General features: G+C 40.1%; 1 protein-coding gene and 1 long non-coding RNA gene across 7 annotated transcripts in view; one reads left to right on the forward strand and one right to left on the reverse strand.

Annotated features, from left to right (window-relative positions):
- LOC123278857 (uncharacterized) overlaps positions 1 to 24,335 on the reverse strand; it is a 183,471-nt gene extending 159,136 nt beyond the window's left edge. The window contains exon 1 of the long non-coding RNA XR_011495700.1: positions 23,901 to 24,335. This is a non-coding gene — a long non-coding RNA (uncharacterized lncRNA). The remainder of the gene's footprint in view (positions 1 to 23,900) is intronic.
- ARHGAP20 (Rho GTPase activating protein 20) overlaps positions 22,899 to 26,654 on the forward strand; it is a 114,043-nt gene continuing 110,287 nt past the window's right edge. The window contains exon 1 of one of the 6 annotated variants that reach the window (XM_044752376.2): positions 22,899 to 23,033. Coding sequence is in view for 1 of the 6 variants with exons in the window: in XM_014844388.3 (XP_014699874.3) it covers positions 23,410 to 23,514 (105 nt within the window). In the remaining 5 variants the exon portion in view is untranslated. Of the gene's footprint in view, positions 23,034 to 23,167; positions 23,978 to 24,522; positions 24,652 to 26,654 lie in introns of those variants that run through there. The other 5 variants (XM_014844389.3, XM_070490322.1, XM_014844388.3 and 2 more) reach the window with 5 other exon arrangements.

The raw sequence follows: 26,654 nt of genomic DNA on the forward strand, positions 1-26,654 counted from the left end.
AGGGGAGCTGCCAGGGAAGCCTAACCAAAAGACAGCTAAGGCAATGGTTAACACAATTATTCTCAAACTCGAGCCTGTAGCAGAATCACCTAGAGGGTTTTTAAATTACAACTTGCTGGACCTCACCCTCCAAATTTCTGATTCAGTAGGTCTGAGTTGGGACCTGATAAAATGCATTACAAATAAGTTCTCTGGTGATACTGATGCTGCTGGTCTGAAATCACAAGTTGAAATCTGTAGGTTAATAGAACATGTCACGCCTAGGGGCAAGATAGACGGACAGCCAACAAGGGTGTTGTTAAATTTTTTAAATCAAAAGAAATCATGAATGGATAATCAGGAGGCTAAAAGCCTGATTATCTATCCTTCATTTCTTTTTTAGAATGAAGCTTATGGGACCAGATAATAAACAGAATCCTGCCCAGGTGTGACTCAGAGTGCATCCATTCCATCCATGGACCCATCTGGTCATTTTCTCCACATTGGTTCCCTGGCCTATGAAGCAAGAACTATCAAACTGGGGAAGGCCAAATGGAAACTTCTGAAATTTCCCCGGGGAAGAAAATAAAATTGCTTCCCAGGAATGGAAGAGAATACTGACAACCCAGAAGACCTAAAAGATATAGAAATGGTGGTCCACATGTATCCCCATTCAATTCACTAGTCTGGGTACTACAAAAACTAGACAGATCCTGCAGAATGAAAATGGGCTAGTGCAAAATTAACAAAGTAGTAGACACAATTGCAGGTGCTGTGCCAGATGTGGCTAAAATTGAATAACATGTGGTCTTAGGTATTAGGTATAAGGCCACTAATCCGAGGTATACATTTTTTTAACCCTATCTCAAAAGAGGGCTAGAAGCAATTCACATTCATGTGAGACAAATATCAGTATAAAGTTACAGTCTTGCCCCCAGGCATGTTAACCATCCTGCTCTCTCTGTCTTAATATAATCCAAAGGGACGTAGACCGTCTTGACATTCTGCAGAATATCACAGTGGTCAGATGATTGATGAAATCATGTTAATTGGACAGGACAAGCAAGAACACTGGCAAGTACATTGGAGGCCTTGGTAAGGTGCATGCACTCTAAAGGTGGAAGACAAATCTTATAAAGATTCAAAGACCTGACAGATCAGTGAAATGTTTAGAGGACTAATGCTAGGAGCTTAAGATATCCTGTCAAAGTAAAGGACAAATTATTGCATCTTGTCACTCCAACTGTGAAAAAAGAAACACAAAACTTCTTTCTTTGAATTCTGGAGGCAGCATATTCCCCACGTGGCAATACTACTCTGGCCATTTACTGAGTGACCCATAAGGCTGCCAGCTTTAGTGGAGCCCAGACCAATGACATGCTCTGCAGCAGGTCCAGGCTGTGGTGTAAACAGCCTTACCACTTGGGCCTTATGACTCATATAACCCAGCAGACCCTATGGTACTCTGGTGGAAGAGGACACTGTGTAGAGTTTATGGAAAGCACCAATAGGAGAATCACAAGTAGATCCTAGGGTTCTGGAGCAAAGCCATGCCATCCATAACACAAAAGTATACACCATTCGACAAACAGCTCCCAATATGCTATAGGGCCCTAGTAGGGTTGGAGAATTTGACTATGAAATATCAAGTGACAATGAGGCCAGAAAAGTCCATCATTCTGTCAGATGGACAGAGCCCACCTACTGGGAGAGCCCAACTCATAAGATTGAGCATCAATCCATCTTAAGGCGGAAGTGGTACATATGGAATTGAGTACAAGCAGGACCAGAGAACATAAACAAGCTGGGGAAGGACAATCTTTGGGCAGTGTACTGGTCATCCACTTTGTAGGGAAAGAGAAGTTGGCCAAAGAAAGAACATAAACTCACAGGCACTGACAATTGACTGATTGATCAATTGACTGATTGATCATGGCCCTGGAGAAGAAAAATTAGGAGATTATGTACACGTCTGGGGAAGAGGCATGTGGACAGATATATGAGAGAGAGCACAAAGTGTGAAGATCTTTGTGTCACGTGTTAACGCCCACCAGAGAGGATCCACCTACATAAGAGGCACTGAACACCCAAGTAGATAGAATGACCTGGCCGTTTGATGTCAGCCTACCTTTGCCACTGAACAAGCAAGTGCTGGCACAATTGGTTTATATAAAGAAAGACCATAGAGGTCACTCATGGGCTCAGTTGCATGGGCTCGCAATCACCAATGTTGATTCAATTACTGCTGCTGCCAAATGTCCCACCTGCCAGCAATAGAAACCAATGCTGAGTCCCTGATACAGCACTATCTCTTGAAGAGATCAACTTGCTACTTAGCAGGTTTATTACAGTGGATTCCCTCAACAATGGAAGGTGCAGCAATTCATCTCGACTGGAATTGCCACATATTCTATGTAGGGTTTACCTTTCCTGCCCATAAGGCCTTAGCCAGTACTACTATCTGAGAGCTTACAGAGATGACACCCTGATAGGATGAAGTGCCATTCTCCAGGCCAGCAAACACTCTATTTAGGGCCCAAGATGACCAACTGGAGCTTTTCTTGGTACTCTTCTGCCCAATTTTGATGGGAAATGGACAAGTGCTGCAGTCATACCCTGAGGAGAGCATGGCAGCCAGGGGCATAGACCTCTTAGGTATTAGGGACTGATTCAGCCCACCAGTAAGTCAGTTAGACCTACAGAAGGGCTAGGGGTGAGAGTAAAGGGAATCTAGAATGAGTAATAGAGCGATTCAAGGTGTGACTTTCATATCTGCTCTAGTAGTAAGGGCTGTATTATATCCTACTAAACTTCCTCTTGCAAGTTTCCAGGAAAAGAGACCAACCAGAATCATAGAGATTTTTCCAGAACTTCCTACATGAATCAAGAGGATTTGAGCATTCCAAGAGGTGAATTCTAGTGGATTCTGTGGTGGACTGCTCAGAGTCCTCTTCAGGACCAAGTCACACATGCTCCCAATAGCCTAGAATATTTGCTACTGACAGCTCACAGCATGTCTCTCTCCAGGCCTTGCCCTCTGCTGAGAAGAGTTACCTGGCTCAAAGTCATGCCTGCTTCCCTCAGGGGCAGCTCACATCTAAGGACCGGTCTATGTGGGATTACAAAGGCCTAGACCGCTTGCCTCAATTGTGGGTATCTCTAAAGGCCCAGCACTTCAGCGCTCCTAGTGGAATTGGTTGAGGCCTCTGTTACAACTATATTGCAATTTTACACTCCATCTGACCAAACCTACTTCCTTTACTCCCTCACAGATGTTACTATGCACTTTCCAACAAACTTCCTGCTCACAAATCTCAGCATCTCAGAGTCTGTTTCCTTGGGATGGGAATGTGCAACAGTGATGCTATTTTTTTTTTTTTTTTGAGGAAGATTAGCCCTGAGCTAACATCTGCCACCAATCATCCTCTTTTTTGCTGAGGAAGAGCGGCCCTGAGCTAACATCCATGCCCATCTTCCTCTACTTTATATGTGGGATGTCTGCCACAGCATGACTTGACAAGTGCTGCGTATGTCCACACCTGGGATCGGGGCCTGCCAACCCCAGGCCACCAAAGCAGAAGGTGCGAACTTAACCGCTGTGCCACCAGACCGGCACCAACCATTATGCTATTTTAAGTTGTTTGTAGGATGGCTGGAACATGAAGAGAAGGGAGGTATGAAGACCAGCTAGAAATTGTAAGAATCCATGCAACAGATGTTAAAGGCCTGAACTAGAAAGAGGTGTGTGTGTTGAGAGTGAAAGAAGACACATATTTGAGAGGCATTTCAAAAGGGGAAGAAGCAATATTCCATGATGATTCAATATGACGATGGAGGGAGAGATAGGAGTCAAGTTTTGACCTTTGGTGATTGACAGAAAGGTAGCACTACTGAGAGAAAAGAAGAGGAACCAGTGCAATGAGGAGAGGAAGAGTTCCACTCAGCCTGTTGTTGCATTGAGTGTACACTCGAAGGAAATGTAATTACTTTAATATATTTAATAGAAAACATTTAAATTTCGTGAGTAGAGTCAGTTCCTCAGTAATCCTTGTGAATAGATTTTTCTTACACAAGGTCTGTAAGTCATTAAGGGTGAGCTTCATTAGACTACAATTGGAAAGATAATATAATGTTAAAAGTTTTTCTTCTCTTCCTTGCTCCCACCTCCAGATTTCAGGTCTATTAGCAAGAATGTTCTGAGAGATGATCAATCCTTATAATACGTTTTTTTCTTTCAAAAAGTAAAATGGACTGAAACATACGTGCACAATCTACCAGGCAGAGAGACTTATAAAACAAATAAGAAAACCTTTAACACACCAGACCATAGCTTTAATGTAGAGATACATTAAAAATATTTCTCTGAAGTCAAAGTAGAATGATTTTATTTTGCAGAATAGGGAATAGACTTTTCAATAGTATAGAGCTGTCAGAGGCATACAAACCATATCAGTCTATAGGAAAAAGACTCTATAAGACAGGCTATCCTGTTATGAATTACTATCCACAACCATCCATCCATTGCAGTTTGGGGAAACACTGTTTTTGAAATTTAATTATGCTGAAAACCTTCTCTCATATGCTTTTTTACGTCATTAAGCTATTCATCTGCAATAGATTTCCCTCCTCAGGAAATGCAGTCACGGTAGCTACAAAAGTTATTTCAATCAATTTGCACAATGTGCTGCAGAGGAGGATATAAAGTGCATGGGTGTGTTTCTTCTCCGCCATAAGCTATTTCTAACCAATGCAGTTAAAGACCTTCTCTTTGACTGCCTCTCAATCATAGGTCAGTCCTTCACATACTTCTCAGAGGTTTGGTAAACCAATGCTTGTTTGCACACGGTTTTTCTTTTTCCTTTCTTTCTTTCTTTCTTTCCTCCTTCCTTCCTTCTCTACTTTCTCTCTATTTCTCTCTCTCTCTCTCTCCCTCTCTCTCTCTCTCCCCCAACCCCCGTTTCTCTCCTTTCCTAAACATAGATCTGGATGCTTGAAGGTCAGCAAATTGACTATGACAGTTCATGGAATGTGACTGTATTGGGGTGGGGGGGGGCACTTGTTTCCAATTCTGTGTCTGTGTAAACAAGACACAAGATAAACGTGTAAAGCATCAGCCAATAAAATACTCAATTCAGAATCCCCCCAATTTCTCTCCTTGTATTTCCTAGTATTTGGGAAAAGAGTTGATATTTCGTGAAGCTAGGTCCTGCTGCTGCTCTTGTCAAGATAACCTAAAAATGCAGTATCAGCTGTAATTTTATCCTGTCCCCTCTTGATATGCCCCTACAGAGCACCAGTGTTCCTATAGCAACACTGTCTGTGAGACACTGGAGCTGTCTATACTTGGTGTTTTCTTTCTAGAAAGCATTATTTTCTCACCTTGTCATTGGATTCATTGTAGATGGTGCCTAATGCTTCTTCCTAACCAAAAGACTTAAAAGAAGATGTATCACTCCTCGTTAATGCAGCCATCATATGTTCCTCAGAAAACGACTGTGTATTTCTCTCCCTTTCCTGCCACACACAGTATGCAAACAAAAGACTCTCTGATCGCCTGACCTGATGGGGAGCCCTTAAGCAATGCCACATGCTTTAGCACATTTCTGCAAAATTTAATTTGCTAAAATCCCCATTAAACATTCATGTATATTTTATTTCCTTTCATTCCTTGTTGATTACCAAAGCATTTCTGTGTGTCAACATAAGCATTTTCTTTTCTCATCACCTTCCTCTTCCTGCTCCGTTCCTTGAGTTATGGTGTCATTCAGTAATTTCACATCGAAGTATTTTATCACTGGAACTATGCAGACAGCTGTCAGTGCCTTAATGACTGGCTCACGTAGGAAAGAAAAGTCTTCTCAAGTTTAATTTACAGGGCAGTGGATTCCTATTGTTTCACTGTTATTTGCATACTCCCTGGTTTTGTAAGGTCTTTTAGTGTGTTTCGGGAAAGAGGAATAGAAAGATAATTTCTACCTCACCCCCAACCCCTCTTCTAAGGAATATAACCAGGCCTATCACAAGGCTGAGAGTCAAGAAACTTCAGAATCAACTTGAAGCTTCTACCCTACAGCTAAGGTTCAGGGAAATTCATGTCTAGCTTAAACTGAAGATAACAATAAATACCACTTGTGTAGGGCTTTACATTATTCAACATGCTTTTACCTACATTTCATATATGCCAAGCCAACAAACCCTTGAGGTAGGTATTAACCATACCTGAATTGAAGTTCAGAGCTGTTAAGTAATTTACCTGTGTTTACACATCTGGGAAGTGGAGCTAGGAAGCAAACATAGATCTCTGACTCCAAATAGGGTTTCTCTACTTAATTCCACGCTTTGTGCTAATGGTTCTTAAAGGAAAGTACCAGCAGCAAATTCATACATTTAGGTGAGTTTTCTTGTTTTTTTTTTTTTCCAATGGAGATGTAATTGACATATGGCATTACATTCGTTTCAGGTGTACATCATAATTATTCGACATATGTATATATTGCAAAATGATCACCACAATAAGTCAAGTTAACATGCAGCACCACATATAGTTACAATTTTTTTCTTATGATGAGAACTTTCAAGATCTACTCTCTTAGCAACTTTCAAATATACAATACAGTATTGTTAACTATAGTGACCATGCTGTACGTTACATTCCCATGACTTATTTATTTTATAACTGGAAGTTGGTACCTTTTGACCACCTTCACATATCTTATATGTTTTTTTAATTTCTATTTTTAAGGATAAATAAGTTTCCAGTTTAAATAAAATACTAGGTAGTCAAGCTCTTGGATATCAGTATTGTACATGAAAATGCCAGGAATGTACAGTGACTGCACAAGTAATGTAAATATGCTTGTGGAAATTAAAAAACACTTTAAAGCCTAGCCACTGTTCTTCCCTAGAATAAACACTGCAGGTCTTCTTGGTTGTTATAGAATAAAACAATTTTTAGGATTCATACCTTAAATAAACTATAAAATCTCCCTCCAAATGGCCATTTCATAAAATAGTTTTGTTAGCCCAACCTAGGTATGAAAGGAATGAAGGGAACAGATTCAAGGTTAATTGCTATTTAGTGTTCCTTACCCAGAGACACATCCATCTGCAAAGCTATATCCTAGACCAGCTGCCTCCCTGAATCAACCAGTCAGCATTTACTATTCTGGGAAATCAGATCAATTTTAACATTAACCTAAATATGGTATGATTAGCAAGAAAAAAAACTCTGCTAGTATTATCAAACAAAATTAACACATTCTTAAACCAATTATAAATTACTATTTGGCTCATTTGTGTTTTAGGATTACCTACAATTTGGATCCATTACTGGATAATCTAAAATTTACTATTTTGCTTGAATAATTTTTTTTTAAATTTTAAAATTTCAGAGAAGCATCTATGATTTTGTTTTTAAATCTATGACTCTATGATTCTTACAGGGCATATCATTCCCTCCAAGAAACTAAAGGCTCAGTTCGAAGCATGATGGGAGTTTCTTTCCATGGCCCATTACCTCAGAATGTGAGTTCATAACACAATAGGATAAAATCAGAGCATACATTACTAACTGATTCGTTGGTCTCTTACACAAAAATAAAATGTATATTCGTTGATTTACTCATCCCTGAAGCAATTTGACTGTCTATTTGAGTTATATACTTCTGTATACATATCAAACACTCTTATTTTTACATAACCCATCCCAAAGCAATTGCTCCTCCAAGGTTTTCTATTTGCTAATTCACAAAAACAAGCCCCTGGCTATTGCTCTATAGAATCATGTTGTAAAACATCTCCAAATCTTCTAGCCATCTTACAGTAACCGGAAACCTTTCATTCTAAAGCTACGTATATATGTATATATATGAGGAGATATATATATCCTCAAAACAAAACAAAAAAAAAAACACACAAAGGACAAGTAAAAAAGTATCTGAAGTATCTGAGGGGCCGGCCTGGTGGCATTGTGGTTAAGTTCAAGCTTTCCACTTAATCAGCCCAGGGTTCGTGGGTTTGGATCCCAGGCGCTGACCTATACACCACTTGTCAAACCATGCTGTGGCGGCGTCCCACACACAAATAGAGGAAGATTGGCACAGATGTTAGCTCAGGGACAGTTTTTCTCAGCAAAAATAAATAAGTAAATAAGTATCTGAACAGGAAGAGAAACCAGAGCTTATTAGGTTTGCTTTGTTTCATTTTGTTTTCTTCAGGAAAAATTGTTTCTAGGCTAAGGAACTAAGTAGAACAATAGTGTTTAGTTACTCTGGGAATCTCACTGCTCTCTGCCCTTCTCTAATTTCTTTGGTTTTTGAAGTACATCTAGATCCTAAGCCCTGTAACCACAAAAGTCAGTTCTGGTCTTGAACGCAAATTGCCTAGGGCATGTTTGCTAGATCATGAAATTGGGTTGTTAAGTGAAAGTCTTAGGAATCAAGATTTCTCTGTATAGCATGTCTTCCAAGAAAAGGTGAAGAGGGGCAGAGAATGGATAGAAATCAAATCAAGTTAATTATTGGACCTACACACACATGTACGGCATTAAAAGTTAGTATACTGGAAAGCCCATGATTGGTGGAATCATATAAGCCTGAATTGAATCTCAGCCTTGTCATGTGTTTGGAGAAATTATTTCACCTTTTAATACTTTAGTTTTCTTATGTGAGGGGAAAAAAATCATCCATAAAATTATTATGAGGATCAAATGAGAGAATGAATAGAAAGGGCTTTGAAGTCCTACTATCTGGGTTAGATTACTGGCTCACACAATCCTGGCAAGTGATTTAACATTGCAGGACCTCAGAGTCTTCATTTTTAAAAACAGGAATAACAATAGGGCCTCTCGCCTAGATTTACTGTAGAGACTAAATGAGATAATGTATAAAGGACTTAGTCCAGGATCGAGCACATAGTAGGCATTCATGAAATGGTCACTCTCTTTTTCCCTTCCCTTTAGTTCCCAAATGTGATTTTCTTTCTTGCAATTATTCTTATTAAACATTCTAAAAACTTAACTTCTACCAAACTCTCCACTTTTAAAATTTAGGAATCTAAGACAAAATTCATCTTAAATTTCATTCTGAAAAGTAGAACTTAGTAATGAGCCTATTTGCAAATGCTTCTGTCTATTAAACATAAACATTTAAAAAAAAAATCTTTTGCTAATGCTTTTTAGAAACAAAAAAGATATTAATTACAAGAACAAAATGAAAACAAAATATTCCTGTACCCAGAATTATTTACTGTTAACTTCTTGGCAAATTAGCTTCTAATTTTTCTTTCTTCATTTTAAAGGAAAATTTGCTCTATTGTTTTTCTAAAGCTAATCCATGCTATATATATATTTTATATAATATTATAATATATATAATATATATATTATAAAGGATCGAGCAATCCATAAAAGTGAAAGTGTTAAAATCACTTTAAGCTCCACTACCCATAAATTACTATTGTTAATATTAGAGGAAGCTAATTCAAGATATTTCCTATACAACCATAGATAGATGGATGAATGCATGTGTGTGTTTATGGACGGAGAGAAAAATAATTAAATTTTATTTCCCTTGAATTTTATAAAAGAAAATAAATAAATAAATTGAAGAAATTCTTGTATTCAAATAAAATATTTCTTCACAGGAGATATTATTTCCTAAAAGAGCCCTTTAAGGTTTTATGTAGGGAGTGAGAGACACAAAAAGAGACTATAAAATATTAATAAGATAGGTCATTTTAAAAAACCCTACAATTATCAATTTTAATAAATACTTATTGATGCCATTCTTTAGAAGATAAGAATAGTCTTCTTACCTATTCTCTCCCTCTGATCTCTCAAAAAATTTTTAGTTACTTTTTATCTTTACATTGACAATATTTAAGCACATTCATATCTTGTCCAGTTACCATATCTCATAATTAATTCATATGGGTTTTATACTTAAACTGATCCAATGCTTACCCACAAGTCTTTTACTATTATTTCTATATTCCTGAATACCTTATTTTGAATCATTTCTTAAAAGGGTAGATTTATTTGTCAAAATATTCTTTCAATAATGCAATATTCCCCAAATTGTATTGTGTTTGAGAATGTCTGTTTGCTGCCTTTATAGCAGAATGACATTTTGGCCGGATATAATTCTTGAGTCACTTTTCCTCTCAGAACTTTGCAGACCTTAGTCTGTTTTCTTCTGGCTGTGGAGAATTCTGAAGCCAGCTTCAACCCGTTCCACCTTGTAGGCAATTTGCTTTTTGTTTTCAAGACTTCATCTTTTTAGAGCAGTTTTAGGTTTACAATAAAAATGAGAGGAAAGGATAGGGATTTTCCATACACCCTCTGCCCCACAGATGCACAGCTTCCCCCATTAGCCACATCACTCACCAGAATGGTACATTTTTTACCAAGGATGATCCTATGTTGACACTTTATAATAATGCAAAGTCCACAGTTTACCTAACGGTTCACTCTTGGTGTTATACATTTAATGGGTTTGAACAAATGTGTAATGACATGTATCCATTATTATGGTATCATACAGAGTATTTTCACTGCTTTAAAAATCCTCTGTGCTCTGCCTATTCATCTCCTCTCCCCCTCACCACTGGCAACTACCGATCTTTTTATGGTCTCCACAGTTTTCTTTTCCAGAATGTTATATAGTTGGAATCATACAGTATGATGATTTCTCAAATTGATTTCTTTCACTTAGTAATATGCATTTAAGTTCCTCCATGTCTTTTATGGTTTGATAGCTCGTTCATTTTTAGCGCTGAATAATATTCCATTGTCTGGATATACCACAGTTTATTTGTCCATTCACCTACTGAAGTACATCTTGGTTGCTTCCAAATTTTGGCAAATATGAATAAAGCTGTAAACAACAGTCTGCTGGCTTTTGTGTGTTTGTAAGTTTTCAACTCCTCTGGGTAAATAGCAAGGAGCACAATTACTGATTCATATGGTAAGAGTAGGTCTAGTTTTGTAAGAAAATGCCAAACTGTCTTCCAAAGTAGCTGTACTATTTTGCATTCCCACCAGCAATGAATGAGAGTTCTTATTGTTCCACATCCTCACCAGCATTTGGTGTTGTCACTGTTCTGGACTTTGGCCATTCTAAGGGGTGTGTAGTGGTATTTCATCATTGTTGTTTTAATTTGCATTTCCCTGATGACATATGATGTGGAGCATCTTTTCTTATGTTTTAATTGCCATCTGTGTATCTTCTTTGGTGAGGCGTCTGTTACTGTCTTTGGACCATTTTTTAATCAAGTTGTTTGTTTTCTTATTGTTGAGTTTTAAGAGTTCTTTATATATTTTGGATAACAGTCCTTTTTCAGATGTGTTTTTTGCAAATATTTTCTCCCAATCTGTGGCTTGTCTTCTAATTCTCTTGATTTTATCTTTTGAAGAGCAGGTGTTTTGAATTTATCAATTATTTCCTTTACAGATCATGTCTTTGGTGTTGTATCTAAAAAGGCACATCACCATAACCAAGGTCATCTAGGTTTTCTCCTGTGTTATCTTCTAGGACTTTTATAGTTCTGCATTTTACATTTTGGTCTATGATCCATTTTGAGTTAATTTTTGTGAGGGGTGTAAGATCTATGTCTAGATTAATGTTTTTGCACATGGATGTTCAGTTGGTCCAGCACCATTTGTTGAAGAGGCTATTTTTGCTCTATTGTATTGCCTTTGCCCCCTTGTCAGAGACCAGTTGACTATCCTTTGGGAGTGTATTTCTGAGCTCTCTATTCTGTTTCATTTATCTATTTGTCTACTCTTTCACCAATAAGAAACTGTCTTGATTACTGTATCTTTATGGTGAGCCTTGAAGTTGGGTAGCATCAGTCCTCCAACTTTATTCTTCTCCTTCAATATTTTGTTGGCTGTTATGGGTCTTTTACCTCTCCATATAAAGTTTAGAATCAGTTTATCAATATCCATGAAATAACTTGCTGCAATCTTGATTGGTATTGCATTGAATCCATAGATCAAGTTGGAGACAACTGACAATATTGTCTTCCTATCCATGAACATGGAATATCCCTCCATTTATTTAATTCTTCTTTAATATCATTCATCAAAGTTTTACAGTTTTACTCATATGGATCCTGAATATATTTTTTTAGGTTTATACCTAAGTATGTTTTTTTGGGGAATGCTAATGTAAATGTTACTATGTTTTTAATTTCAAATTCCACTTGATCATAGTTGGTATAAAGGAAAGTAATTGACATTTCTATATAAACCTTGTATCCTGCAACCTTGCCATAATTGCTTATTAGGTCCAGGAGTTATTTTATTGATTCTTTTGATGTTCTACTTAGATGATCATGTTATCTGCAAAAAAGGACAGTTTTGTGTCTTCCTTCCCAATCTATATACCTTTTATTTCCTTTTCTTGCCTTGTTGCATTAGCAAGAACTTCCAGTATGATGTTGAAAAGGAGTGATAAGAGGGGACATCCTTCCCTTGTACCTGATCTTAGTCAAAAAGCTTTGAGTTTCTCACCATTAAGTAGGCCTTTAGCTGTAGATTTTTTATAGATAGTCTTTTTCAAGTCAAGAAAGTTCCCTTCTATTCCTAGTTTGCTAGGATGTGTCTTATGGTCCATAATGTGGTCTATCTTGGTGAATGTTCCATGTGAGCTTAAGAAAAATGTGTCTTCTGCTGTTGTTGGATGAAGCAGTCCATAGATGTCAGTTATATCAAGTTGATTGATGGTGTTGGTGAAGTCAACTATGTCCTTACGATTTTTCTGCCTGCTGGATCTGTCCTTTTCTGAAAGAGGAGTTTTGAAGTCTCTAACTACAATAGTGGATCCAACTATTTCTCCTTGCCTTTCAGTTTTTGCCACATTTAGTTTGACACTGTTGTTAGACACATGCACCTTAAGAATTGTTATGTCTTCTTGGAGAAATGACTCTTTTATCATTATGTAATGCCCTTCTTTATGTCTGACGACTTTCCTTACTTTGAAGTCTCCTCTGTCTGAAATTAATATAGATACTCACTTATTTTGATTAGTGTTAACATGATATATTTTTCTCCATCCCTTTCCTTTTAATCTATATGTATCTTCATATTTAAAGTGGGTTGCTTGCAAACAGCATATAGCTAGGTTGTGTTTTGTAAGGCACTCTGACAATCTCTGTTTTTCAATTGGTGCATTTAGACCACTGACAGTCAAAGTGATTATTGATATAATTGGATTAGTATCTACTATAATCATTACTGTTTTCTGTTTGTTGCCTTTGTTCTTAGTTCCTATTTTTGTCCTCCACTCCTTTTTTGCCTTTTGTAGTTTTAATTAAGCATTTTTTTATCATTGCTTTTTCTCTCATTTCTTAACGTATCAGTTATACTTTTTCTTTAAACTGTTTTTAGTGGTTGCCTAGAATTTGAAATATACATTTACAACTAACCCAAATCCACATTCAAATAACACTATACCACTTCACAGGTGAATAGCTTATAATAACAAAATAATCCTAATTCCTTTCTCCTGTCCCTCGTATCACTTCTATCATTCATTTCACTTATGTAGAAGCATATACAAGCATATATAAATATATATGTCATATACATAAGCATACATAACCAAATAAATTATTGCTATTATCACCTTTCACAAAGTGTTATTGCTTAGATTATTTAAGAATAGAAAAAACAGCTTTTATTTTATCTTCACTTATTTCTTCTTTGATGCTTTTCCTTTTTTTATATAGATCTGAGCTTCTGATCTACATTATTTTCCTTCTCTCTAAAGATCTTTTGTTTCTTGCAAGGCATGTCTACTGGCAACAAATTCCTTCAACTTTTGTTTGTCTAATAAAGTTTTTATTTCTCTTTCACTTTTGAATGATAATTTTGCAGGGTAAAGAATTCTAGTTTGGTGGGTTTTTTTCTCTTTGCTTTTCAGTTTTCAAGGATTCTATTGATATATCCTTTAGCTCAGAGATTCATTCCTCAGCCATGTCCAATTTACTAATGAGCCCATCAAAGACGTTCTTCATTTCTGTTACAGTGTTTTTTATCTCTAGCATTTCTTTTTGATTCTCTCTTAGGATTTCCATCTCTCCGCTTACACTGCCTATTTGTTCTTGCATGCTGTCTACTTCACCCATTAGAGTAGAGCCCTTAGTATTTTCATCATAGCTGTTTTAAATTCCCAGTCTGGCAATTTCAACATCCTTGACATATCTGGATCTGATGCTTGCTCTGTCTCTTCAAATTGTGTTTTATGCCTTATAACTTTATCTTGACAGCTGGGCATGGTGTACTGGGTAAAAGGAACTGCTGTAAATAGGCCTTTAGTAATGTGATGGGGGTTTGGGGGAAGCATTCTATAGTCCTATGATTAGGTCTCAGTGTTTTAGTGAGCCTATGGTTCCAAACTATGAACTTCACGAGTGTTTCTTGGTTTTTTTCTTACCCACTAGGTGGGACAGGATGGCTAGAGTGGGCTAGAATTGGGTATTTCCTTTCCCGGGGTCAGTTAGGCTCTGATAATATCCGGGCAAGTTAGACTCTGGTTAACTAGTTTCCCCTGACAGCAAGCCTTCTTAAGACAAACAGAATGCTCCAGTATATTTCAAAATGTTTCCTTTTCCCCTCTCAATGCTGTAGGCCCTCAGGGATTTCTCCCCGATATTTAGTATGGGAACCTGGCTGAGCTCCTAGAAGTAAATCTCACAATATGGGATTCCCCTATGTCTAGGGCCCCTTGGAGTTTTTAACTTTCAGAGTTGTCTGCACTGAGCATCCAGCAATTCATCAATTACAGTTCAGATTTTCCTACTCTGGCGCTAGTTCCTGGCTAGTTGCTGATCTTGAGTCTCTACTCCGGTAAACTGTGGCTCCTTGTATTTGCTTGTCTGTCTCTCCAATCTTGGGGGCAGCAGTTTGCCCTGTATCCTCCCCTCTTATGGATCCATGAAGAGTGATTGATTTTCAGTCTGTTCAGCTTTTTACTTGTTGTTAAGACCTAGTGGTGACTTCTAAGCTCTTTACAAGTGGAAGAAGAAATTCGATAATTTGCTATATATGCCTGAATAAGTGAAGAAATCTTTCTTCAACCTTTCTTTCATTCAGTAAATATTTACTGGGCACCTACAACTTGCCAGACAGGGTTCTAGGCACTGGCAATATAGCTGTGAACAAAACAAACTCCTGCCTTCATGGAACTTGCATTATAGTGGAATCAAAGTTTAACAGTTTAATAAGACTATATTTTGGTATTAAGTATTTGGTTTTAAATTTACAAGAACACAGGATGCTCTTTTGATCTTAAAATTAAGTTGTGTCTAATTTATTTATTTGTTCTATTATGACTTTGGTTTGGGTCCTCATTTTATTTTCTCAAGCATGCAACTTCTTGTTTCGTTTCGTCTATCATTTCACCTTTGAGCTCTTGTTCATTGACTACTGATTCTTATTAAGTTGTTCTATAGAATGCAGCATTTATGAATTATTTTCTGTTCCCTCAGTTTATATTTTCATTTAGGTTGGACTCTATCCTTTTCATGGAATACATGATTTCCTGTTGTGCTATAGTATTTTTGCATTGTTGCCATGTCATTTTGTTTCACCTTGCTCATCCTCTGCTATCTCTTCTGAGATTTTATTGTATATTCTATACTAGGATTTTCTGCTTCCGGTTGTGGTGGACAGTGGTACACCATTCCAGTGGGGGAAGCCCTTCAAGCTTTTAGATCATTTCTTGAATTGTAGCTCTGGAATCCTCCTTTCCATGAGAGAAGCAGTTTCATTGTTCATGTTCATTATCTCCTCTCTCTCCAGCAGTAGTTCCTGCTAATCATTGATCATAAGAAAAGTAGAAAAAATAAGGATACTTACTTATTTTGTTTCTAGATTTAGCAATATTGTGGAGAATTATATTTGGCCAATTCAGAAGTTTGCCCTCCAGGATTTGGAGTGAGGTAAGGAAAATAGCCCTACTACTCTTCTTTGCTACTCTCCATAATCTTTTTCACTCCTCAATAACCAGGTTTTGAAGTGTTTTACTTAGCTCAATGTTTTTTAAACTTGGATACAGCTATGGAGCTTTAAAAAATCCTGACATACAGTCTACACTCCAGACCAGTGAAATTAGAATCTCTGCAGAAGAAACCCAAATATTACTTTAAAAAGCTCCCAAGATGGTTTCAATGCTTGAGACCCAAGCTTGAGAACCACAGGCTTAAGTTATGCTCCTTTCCTTCTTTGGTGGCAGTAGGTGATTTTTTAAAAACTCCTTTGGCTCATTTTGTGATATGCTTCAGGAGAGAAATTCTATGGTAAAATTTTAATCTGCCATCTTCCTAATCACTTCTTAACAGGAAATTGAAAAGTTCTCAATAACTATGTGCTAACTGCTTATGTGTCTTTTTCACATATATGACATAGTCCTCTGAAATCCACTTCTGCCTTTCCCTCACACAATACTTAACTATTTATCATGGGGTAAAAAACACTTCCCATTTCATTCGTGCGTCACAGAACAATCTTCATTTTGAATAAAAATAATAGTACAAATGCTACAGTTATATCCAATATTAGGGAAATCACAAATTCACTTATTCAACAGACATTTGTGGGATCAGAAGTTATGATTCTTCTCTTCAACACCTCAAGTGTGTGTGTGTGTGTGTGTTTGTGTGTCTGCACACAAAAGTGTATGTTGGGAAAAAGAGAAATGACAGGACCTTGGGAGATGCATATATTAAACATGTGGTTAGGAAAAGAGGATCCAGTGAAGGTGACTCAGAGAATTCAGAGAAATAAGAGAGCAACTGGAATGTAAGCTTCAGGAAAGTAGAAAACATGTCTAAATTGTTCATTTTGTACCTCCACTGCCTAAAATGGCACTAGCACAACTGGGTAACTGATATATATTTGTGAAATGGATGAACGAAAAAAGTACAGTGTCATGGCTGCCAAGAGAAGAGTGGCAGGTCATATGCTACAGAGTCATCCCTGAATTGTTTATAGAAGCTTTGCATTTGATCATTGGGAAATCATGGAAGGGATGTCATATTTGCTAGAAAGGGAGGCAATGATAAAGGGGAGGCGGTTTCTATGGATTCCTTTCTCTAAAAGTTAGCAATGAAGAAAAAAAAAGTAACAGGGACAGCAGTAAGTAATAACTCAAGAAGGAAGCATGATGAAAGAAAGTTTTTAAAAAAAATTGAAAAGACTTGAGTGTCAAGAGAAAGAAACCAATGGAGAGAAAGTGATTAAAGGGGCGTGTGCCCCATTCTCCCATCACCACTCCATTAAAATTCATTGCATACTCAGCAATGTTCTTATAGAATTGTATTAACATGTTAATAATATAGAGGCAGAAAAAGATTAAGCAGAGAGTAAGCTAGGCTTGTTTTTTCAAAAAAAAAAAAACTGCAGAATTTATCAAAGATTTAATATACACATTTTATAACGTACAGTATCACATCAGCAGTATTTCCCATGAAACCCTTGAGTATGGAACCCATTTTTTTCAAGAACATCTTAAGGGACTAGTGTTGCATATAACATGCTTTGAAAATATGCTTTAAAGTAAAAATTTTTTCAGAATGTCTATATCTAACTTCTTTTTATTTGACATAAACAGTAGTAAAAAAAAAAGCCTTTTTTGTTGTTTAATTATCAGTACCATTTTCTGTTATTTTCTATTGTAAATATGCAACATTTGATTTTCATTTATAATTTAAACAGCATTTAAGGGAAAGGATTTAAGTCTCATACTTTTGAGAGTTAGAACTGGACTGGAATACTGTTCTACCACTAATTAGCCGAGAAATCTGAGTCTTACACAAGTTGCTGAACCTACTCATGGACTGAGCTCCCTGACTCTGCTGTATCAAGACAGACAATAATCGACTGTGCAGCAGAGAGAGCAGTGAAATAGGAGTATAGTTAAAAGGGCTAATTTCCACAAATCTTTGGACAAGATTATAACATAAACACGTAGACAGAGCTAGAAAACACGCAGTCAATTGAAATGCATAGGAAAACAAAGAGAAAAAAGAAAAGTAGAGAAGTGATTTGTGGGGGTGGAAGTGTCACAGATTGTGCTAACCCTTGAAGAACAGGCAAGAGCATGAGGCATGGAGTAGACAAGAAATGATGATTAGTTAATTAATTTGGTCTGGCTCACAGAGCAACCTAAACTTTGATGGAAAACAGACATTTCTCCTCCTTTTTGCTGTTTCCTATTAAAATATCAAGTGGCTTTGTAAAATACATTTTAAAAATGATTAAGCTAAGCCTCTGACCAGCAAGCAAGTTTACCATGGACTAAGAGGAAGAATTTAGGGTCCTACCTAGTTTTACCTCACATGAAATGGATGCAACACAATTTCTGATGCTCCTCAGTCATAAGGAAGAAAAATAAGACAATATTATCAAATGTAGTGGTTAAGAGCACAGGTTTTGGTGTTCTAGGTTTGGACTAGTAGCCATATGATCTTTGAGAAGTAGCTTAATATCTCTGAGCACCAGGCTCTTCATTTGTATAGTGGACATAAAAGCACACACCATGAAGGTTGTTCTGGAGATTATGATAGTGTGTAAAGCACTTAGCACAGTGTTTGATGACCAAATCCATATCTCCACATCTCTCAAAGTTAACTCTCAATGAATGGTAGCTATTATTAATAATATTATAATACTGTTGACGTCATAAGCGTATGGCCTTTGGACTCAATCAGATCTGGGTTCAAACCCTAACCCTCCCATCTTTTGGTTGTGTGACCATAGAAAGTTGCATAACTTTGATGAACTTCATCTTCATAGTTAAAATGAGTATAACACCTACATCTTTGGTGATGGTGAAGGTTAAATGAGATAATGTAAGGTATAGCTAACATACGGCAGGCACTCAACAGATGCCACTTCCCTTTTTACCACTTCCCTAGAGAATAATGTCCAAATTTTTACCATAGAATCCAAGGTCCTTCATAGTCTAAGCCCTAGCTCTTTTTCCAGCCTGAGCTCCTAACATCATCCCTCTACACTCCCCTTCCTCCTTTCTTCCTCCTCTCCTCTCCCTAACTCCTCTGTCTCTCTCCTCATAAACTTTCACTCTTAGAACTGCGATTATGTTCTTTAAGGAAACAGTCCATTTTGAGATTCTAACCAAAGGATGAGAAAGAAAGCCCCACATCTGACCCTCATAATTAAGTAAAGCCAAAAGCTCTCATATCATGGCTTATAGCCACCTCAGAGAAGGCTTGATCTCTTGCAACGTAAGACACTGTCAACCTTTGCTCTTCTTGAAAAACTACATTACTTTGGCTTTAAAAACACACGCACGCACACAAGGCGTTTCTCATTCTTCTCTGGCCTCTTCCCTATCTCTCTTGCCAGCTTTTCATCTTCCATTACCTTACCTGTTAGTAGTTCCTCTGCACTAAGGACAGTGGTGACTATGACGACCATAGGGTTGTCTTAAGCATTAAATGTAATAACACAATTACAACTCAATTTTAGCTGATTGTTGCCTTGAAGAAATTGAGCCCAGGGTGGCCAATATTTTCTGATTTTCTTCAAGAGGACCTAGGTTTCTATGTGAAATATCCTGATTTTTAAAGTTGCCAACAAGTCTTAAAAAAAGGTGTGTCTGTTGAAAAGTGTGTATGCCTGAATTCACTCTGTGGGCCATTAGTTTGCATCCTCTGTGCTAGGTTATTTGGATAGCTCTGCTAATGATTCTTGTGTGCCTCTTGGGGCTTACAAGGACCATACCTGTGGACTTACCTTGACTGTATGCCAAGTGCTTGGCACAGCGTCCAGCACATATCAGGCCCACAATAAATACACATTGAATGAATGAGTTGTACAGACATCTCCTTTTATACTTAAATTTATTCATTGTTATTCAGTCTAATGGTTGGCAAAACATTTTGGTTTCATTCTTAGATTAGTTCCCATTAAAAGTCTGCTATTAGTGTTTCCCAGCTGTAAAACATCACTATTCTTAGTACTTTGCTTTACAGTTTGTTTCAAAATATTCTGGATGCATCCTGCTCATGTCAGACATGGTCACCACATTCCTTCAACTGTCTTGTCATCACTTTAGTTTTCTGGCATCACCCTTTCTACAACATAACATTCCCAGTACAGGAAAAATGGTTTCAGTGTCTGAAGAATGATACGACTAGTCCAGGATTGTGTCTTTCCCATCAGAGCATCTTCCTTAAACTGTATAGCATAATAAAGATGGTTGTTCCTAATACTACATTCATTCAACAGTAAGTCACTGGAAAAAAATCAGTGCGAGTATACTTGTGTGCCTGGCACAAAGCAGAAAAGACAAATAAAATACAACCTTTAATTTCAAGTAGCTTACAGGCAAGTAAAACAGATGATAATAGTGTAATATGTGCTATACAGAAAAGGAAACATACAGGAGAGGCCATATAACAAGTGGTTAAGAACCACTGGTTCTGGAGCAGACTTCCCAGGTTCCAAGCTTGGCTTGACTACTTACCAGTTGTTTGAGCAAGTTATTTAACATCTTTGTGGCTTGGTTTTCCCATTTGTAAAAGGAGGTATAAAGGAATCTACCTCATAGGATTATAAAGATTTAAGTGAATTAATATATGTAAAATGCTTAGGATAGTGTCTTGTATAAAGTCACCACGCAGTAAATGTTATCTGTTACCACTACAGAAGGTGCAGTTAATCCTATATGTGTGGTTAGTGTGTGAAGGTAGCTAGGGAAGGAGAAATAAAGTCAGGAAGATTTTCCTGAGATAATTAGTGATGGAAGTCCTGAAGATTTATTTCCTCAACAAATACTTATTGGGTATTTATTATGCACCGTGCACTAGATAATAAGTGTAAAGCAATAGGAGTTGGAAAATATAGAAGGAAAACTTCCTAGGCAGTGGGGGCAGCAGGTTCAAAGCCATGAAGATGTGAGAGGTCAAGGCGAGTTCTTAGAAGTGCAAATAGTTCAATGTGACAGAGAACAGGGTGTGAGTTGAAGATGGGCAGGAGATGAGAAGAGAAAGAAGTGGGGGCGAGGGTGTCAGATCGTAGGCAACCCTGTATATCATACTATGGCATTTGAAATTTATTCCACAGACACAAGGAACCAAAGAAGGTCCTAAGCAGGAGAGTGATATGATCAGACTTGTCTTCTTCAACCATTACTCTGTGATAATATTAATGTGAGCACACTCAATTTCCTTTAAGAAGTGCGACTTCCCTCAAAATTCCTTAAAGGAGAGGGGTAGGATGTTTTTCTAGGCAAATCGAAACTAATGGATCTTGAAATAAAAGCACTTACAAATTAAGAAGTGAAAATGAGTTTTCCATATGTGCAGTATAAATAATACCTTGATTTGGAGCATGAAGTATTCATCTCAAAAAGAAACACCGGATAATACATGGGGTTCTCTAAGTGAAATAACCAACTCTACCTGGGCCCTTCTGGATCTATCTCACATCCTTTTTGTGTCTCATTCATTCATTTAACCAACAAACATTTACGGTACCAGACTCTGCTCTAGGCACTTCGGATACAACAGTGAACAACAAACAACAAAAGAAAGATTCCTGCCCTCTGGAAGACAGAGTGATAGATAATAAACGTTAAACATGATAAGCAAATTACAGGAAATACTAAAAGGAGCTAAGTATTATTGAACTTTTAAAAAATGAAGCAGAGTAAGGAAAATTGGGATCATCCATTCATGATAGGAATCATAATGGCGTAATTTCAACATGAAAGGAACTGCAAAGCCCTCTGCAGTGTAAAATTCACAATAAACTCTATAGTGGGTGCAGAGTCTTGTTACCGCACACAGGTCCAAGCAGCAGAAAGCACCCTAAAAAACTGTGCACATATATACATATATATGTATGTATACTATATGTAATATATGAATATATATTAGCATGATTTATACAATAGTAATAATATACATATTAGCATAATTTAAAAGCCTTTGTAAGCCTACTTTAAACAAAGTGATGTGGACATAAAGTGAGCTGGAACATTCTCTCCCTATTACTTCTACAATAAACAATTCGGGGTTTGGTGGTGGCGGTAGTGTGTGGGTGTGAGGGTGTGTGTATGTGTGTGTGTGTGTGTTTTGGACACCATCTCCTGCTTGGAACAGAGCTGGCCAGAGCCCTATTCTTCTACAACCTGTCCTGATAACAGCCCAACCCGGCAGGAACCTGGATCTTTTTTTTCTTACCACAAAAACAAACAAACCCCCTTCAACAATCTAGTATCATACAGTGGCGTCCTTCATCACTAATCCGCCCTTTATGTAGTTCGGACTCCAAGGGAAGAATGCCACCTACCGAATCATCTGCACCAGTCAGCCAGTCCTGCAAAGTGCAGCAACACTCAACTCAACCCGGGTCGGCTCCAAATCCCCTCCCTCTGATTATTCTCTGGCCTTAGAAAAATTTGCCACTATTTGGGCTGACAGGAAGTTATGCTCTCAGCGCAGATATCTGATAAACACTTCCACATATTGTGCCTTCTCAATAGCTAAGCCAAAATTCAGAGTCCTCTCTCCGCCTGCATTTTCCTTAACTGCGCTTTCACGTTTGGAATGCCCCTGTGTTTGCAGCTCGCAGACAGCGGAAACCGCTCGTGCAAATGGTGCAGGGGCCACTGCCCCGCGGCTGCAGAAGCCACTCCGGGTAACGTTCAGGATTGCACAAGAGGTCTGGCAATGCCAGAGTCTTCCAAACGTGTACGGCCGCGGCACTCCGCGACACTCAACTCCATCCCGAGGCGTCTTGGGTGGGGGTGGCGCTGGAGTGGGGGGACCCCTCTGCAGTCCACTGAAAGCGAGGCAGGAATCCCTGCAACTCATCTGTGCAGGCGGAGGTGGCCACAGCTGCGCCGATGCCCGCGCTGCAGCGGCGCCTTCACCCGCCGGCGCAGCGCGGGCAGGGGTGGGCTGGGGACGGTGGGCTGGGCGGCGGGAAAGCGCGTGGCCGTGCATTAGAGGCCCCCGTTCGTGACACAGACCGGTGAGCTCTTTCGGGCTGGACCCACTCGGCGCGGCGGACTGACAAGGTCAGTCGATCGCCTGTGCCCTAATATATATATGGACAGACGCCGGGCCGCGGGCCGGGGCCGGGGCCGCCGCCGGGAGGGCCGCGGCCCAGGGAGGACGCCGGGGGCGGGCCGGCGCGGAGGGGGCGGGCCCGGGGCGGAGCGGGCCGCGGCGCGGACGGGCGGCCGCTTTGCACTCGCCTCCAGCCCTCGGTGCCGCGCGCGGCGGCGGTCCATGGCCCCGACGGGAGGCGCGCCGCCCGCCCCCGGAGCCCCGCTCCCTGCCTGAGCGCGGCGGCCGCCTCGGCCCCGCGCGTCCTCGCCCCTCCGGCCGCCGTCCCGCGGACATGACCGCGTAGCCTCCTCCTGGGCTGGGATTTGCTCGCAAGTCTTCTTCATGGAAGCGATGTCCCCCCAGCAGGAGACTCTAGGGGGGCAGCCGGGGCGCTCCTCTTCCCTGACAGGAGTGTCTCGACTCGCGGGAGGCCCCGGCACCAAGAAGGTGAGGACGCTGAGCGGGGCCCCGCCGCCGCCGCCCCCTGCCAGTGCGTGCCCTCCGCGGCCGCCACCGCGGCGCGCGAGCCGGTCGCCTCGGGCATTTAACGCTCCAGCCTCCCGGCCCGCGGCGTGCGTCCCGGGACAATCCCGCCTTCCCCGCCCTCCCGCTCGGCGACGCCGCGGTCTTCCCAGTCACCCAGCACCCCCGGGCTCTTCGCCTCCCTAGTCTTAATCGCTCTTGGAGCGGACCCCACAGCCTCCCCCGTAGTCGCCATCGGCAGCCGGCTCCTCCCTCAGTCGGGGCGCGCGGGCCCGGATTGGGGCATCGCCTTCCCCGGCCCCTCCGGGGGCTCGGCCCCTCGGTCCTCCCGAGGGCTCCCGGGTGCTCACCGCTCCTTGACGGGGTCAGCTCCGAGGTCGTCAGGGCCGGCGGCGTCCCCTCGGGCGCGGCACCCGCGCGGAGGAAGGTAGGCGGCCGGCTGCGGGGCTCGGCCCCCTCACCTGGACGCGGCGGCGCGGCCGCTCCGTGGTATGGGGTGGGGGGTCGGGGGGTTCCTGCGCCCCGCGCGGCGCTCCCGGAACGGCTCCGGGTCTCCGAGCTGGTGATGAGGCTTGTAGGTGTGCTTGGGATGCTAACGGTCGACACTACGGGCACGTATGGAGGTTTGGTTCGGCCTAGAACCGGGCTGGGTGGGGCCGGTGGGCTGCAGTGGAGGGTCGCGAGGGCGAGGGGCCTTCGCCCTGAGCTGGTCCCCCGGCCCTCGGCGTTGCTGGAGAGGGGTTGGGGGGTCGGGGTGGGCGTGGGAGCGGCGGGTGTGTTGCCTGTCAAAGCCTGGAGGAGGGATGCGGGCACCAACTTGTAGCGCTCCGTTCCGATAAACACAGCCGGCGAGCGGCGTCCTGATTCCAATCGGTTCGGGTTTCTTCGGTCCCTTAGCAAGTGCACGTGGCCGCGAGCTGCCGGCCTCTGCTGTTCGGCTCTCTGAGGAATTGATTTGGGTGTTTCCAGCCATGTCTGCTCTCGCTCTTTCCCTGCTCCCGAGACCTTCTGCTATTTGGCCATTCTTGCTCTGTGTCCTGGTGGTGCCCTTCCAGCTTCTCTGGAGACAAATTGGGATTAGAGGGATCGCCTAACTCTTCTGTAAGGAATATTTTGAGGCGTTGCGTTTGTATCATTAGAGCCTGAAGAGGTTACGCAGGCTCCCCGTGGTCCCGATCTTACTGCCTTTCATGACACTTCCCACATGGGTTGGCTACAGGTCAGTTGAAGAGAGGTGAGATCGGTGCGCCGAGTATAGAAGTGTATGTGAGCTCCCAAGGACCTTGACCGACCATGCCACGGAGCCATTTAGGAGCGTCCGTGAACTTGATGATGTAGTAGTACCAGTCAGCCTTTGATGTATTGAGGCTGCGGTTTGTCCTTGTCGCTTTTGCCCTTCAGAGATGTAGGGATTGTATGTGGGGGCGTGTGTGTGGCGGTGAATTTACCAGGTTAGCGCTACGTTTGGAAAGCTAAATGAATGTTCAGTAATTGACATAGATGTTAAAGCATTTTTTGTTCTTGTAAACGTAGGGAATTGGGAATAATCAAAGATTTATATTCCTGAACAGTTCTCTTCCTTTTTTACTAAGGATAATTAAGCATACTGGCAAAGGGAGAAAGCATTAGAGTAGCTTGGTCATTTATCAAGTAGTACTTGTCCAATAAATGGAAGGTTGCTTTGCATCTTAAGCCATTGTCCTGAAGATGATGTCCTTCATTATAAACCATAATGAGTTGTCACCTTACCACCAGTCTTTTCCTTTTCCTTTTCTTAAAGGAAATAAATTTTGTCAATCTGATATTTCTACAGCTTTTTACTCCCTTTGGGGCTGGAGTGAGGTTGAAAGCTATTTTATTTTGCTTTTAATGTTTTTTTCCCAGCAAAGTGCATCTCTTCTTATTTTAAATATTGGTAGGCATGTCTGTTTGATTTCAGACCTCCATGTTAGCAATAGAAAGTAATAATAATTTTTTAAAATTTCCAAAGTTTGGCTCATAGAATTATTGCCATTTATACTCTTATGGACCACAGTCTTCATGTATCCCAAATACTCAGATTGATCTTTTTAATGTTTCATCTTGCCTTTTTGGTGCTTGGTAGTCTTAGTGAGTCATGAGACTTATTTCTTAAAAAAGTCTACTATGTGGTTGTAATGTTAATTACTAAGGCTTGGATCAATTTGTTTAAATTGCCAGTTACAATCAACATTTAAAAAAATGAAATAGAAAATATCAGCACATTAGTAAGGGTAAGGACTGTTTTGTATGACTTCTTTTTCCCTGTTTCATCTATGTATGCATGTTTTGGGTGGTGATATAAAATGTGTTTCTTACTGAATGGTCAGAATTTTTAAAGACAAGTTTATTGGCCAGATCACTGTTAGGAATCAGTTCACTAGGCTTTTACTTCTAGTTCTCTTACTGTCTCAATGATACTGAGAAAATCACTTGCTTCAGTTTCCTCATCTGTAAAATGGAAATCAGAGATAATGCTGGAGAAGGTGCTTTGAAAACCCTGTGGATGACAAGGTCCTCTTTTACTCTATGAAAATAAGGTGATCTTAAAGAATGGGACTTAAAGAACAAGCAAAACAATAGCATCTTTGAAGCTAGTCATCCTGAGAGCCTGTTAATCCAATGGTACTGCCATTGCCTAGAATATAGTTCATATTCCTAGAAACTACTCTCAAGGAGGCAGTTTTTACAGTGGGGTGAAATTTGGAGTGTGATGACCTGGGTTCAAGTCTCCATTGTGTTGGTACTAGCTTTCTGACCTAGGTAAATTACTTAATCTCTTCACTTTCCTATTTGTAAAATGAAAATACCAATAGTACCTACCTCCTCAAGATTGTTGGGAAAATTAAATGTGAAATTGAGTGAATATTGACATATAATAAGCACTCGATAAATGTTAGCTCTTATTGTTTGTAATTTCCCCCATATCTGTAATTCATGCTACTATATCTAAGTTGTTCCACCGAAAAATCTAGGACTCATTTTCAGCTCCTCTCATTTCTTCACTCTACAACAACCATCAGGAAGGCCAGTCGACTATCACCTCAAAACATATCTTGAATTTCTCCACTTCATCTGCACTGCGA

Source organism: Equus asinus, chromosome 20 (genome assembly GCF_041296235.1).
Source record: "Equus asinus isolate D_3611 breed Donkey chromosome 20, EquAss-T2T_v2, whole genome shotgun sequence".
Classification (NCBI taxonomy): domain Eukaryota; kingdom Metazoa; phylum Chordata; class Mammalia; order Perissodactyla; family Equidae; genus Equus; species Equus asinus.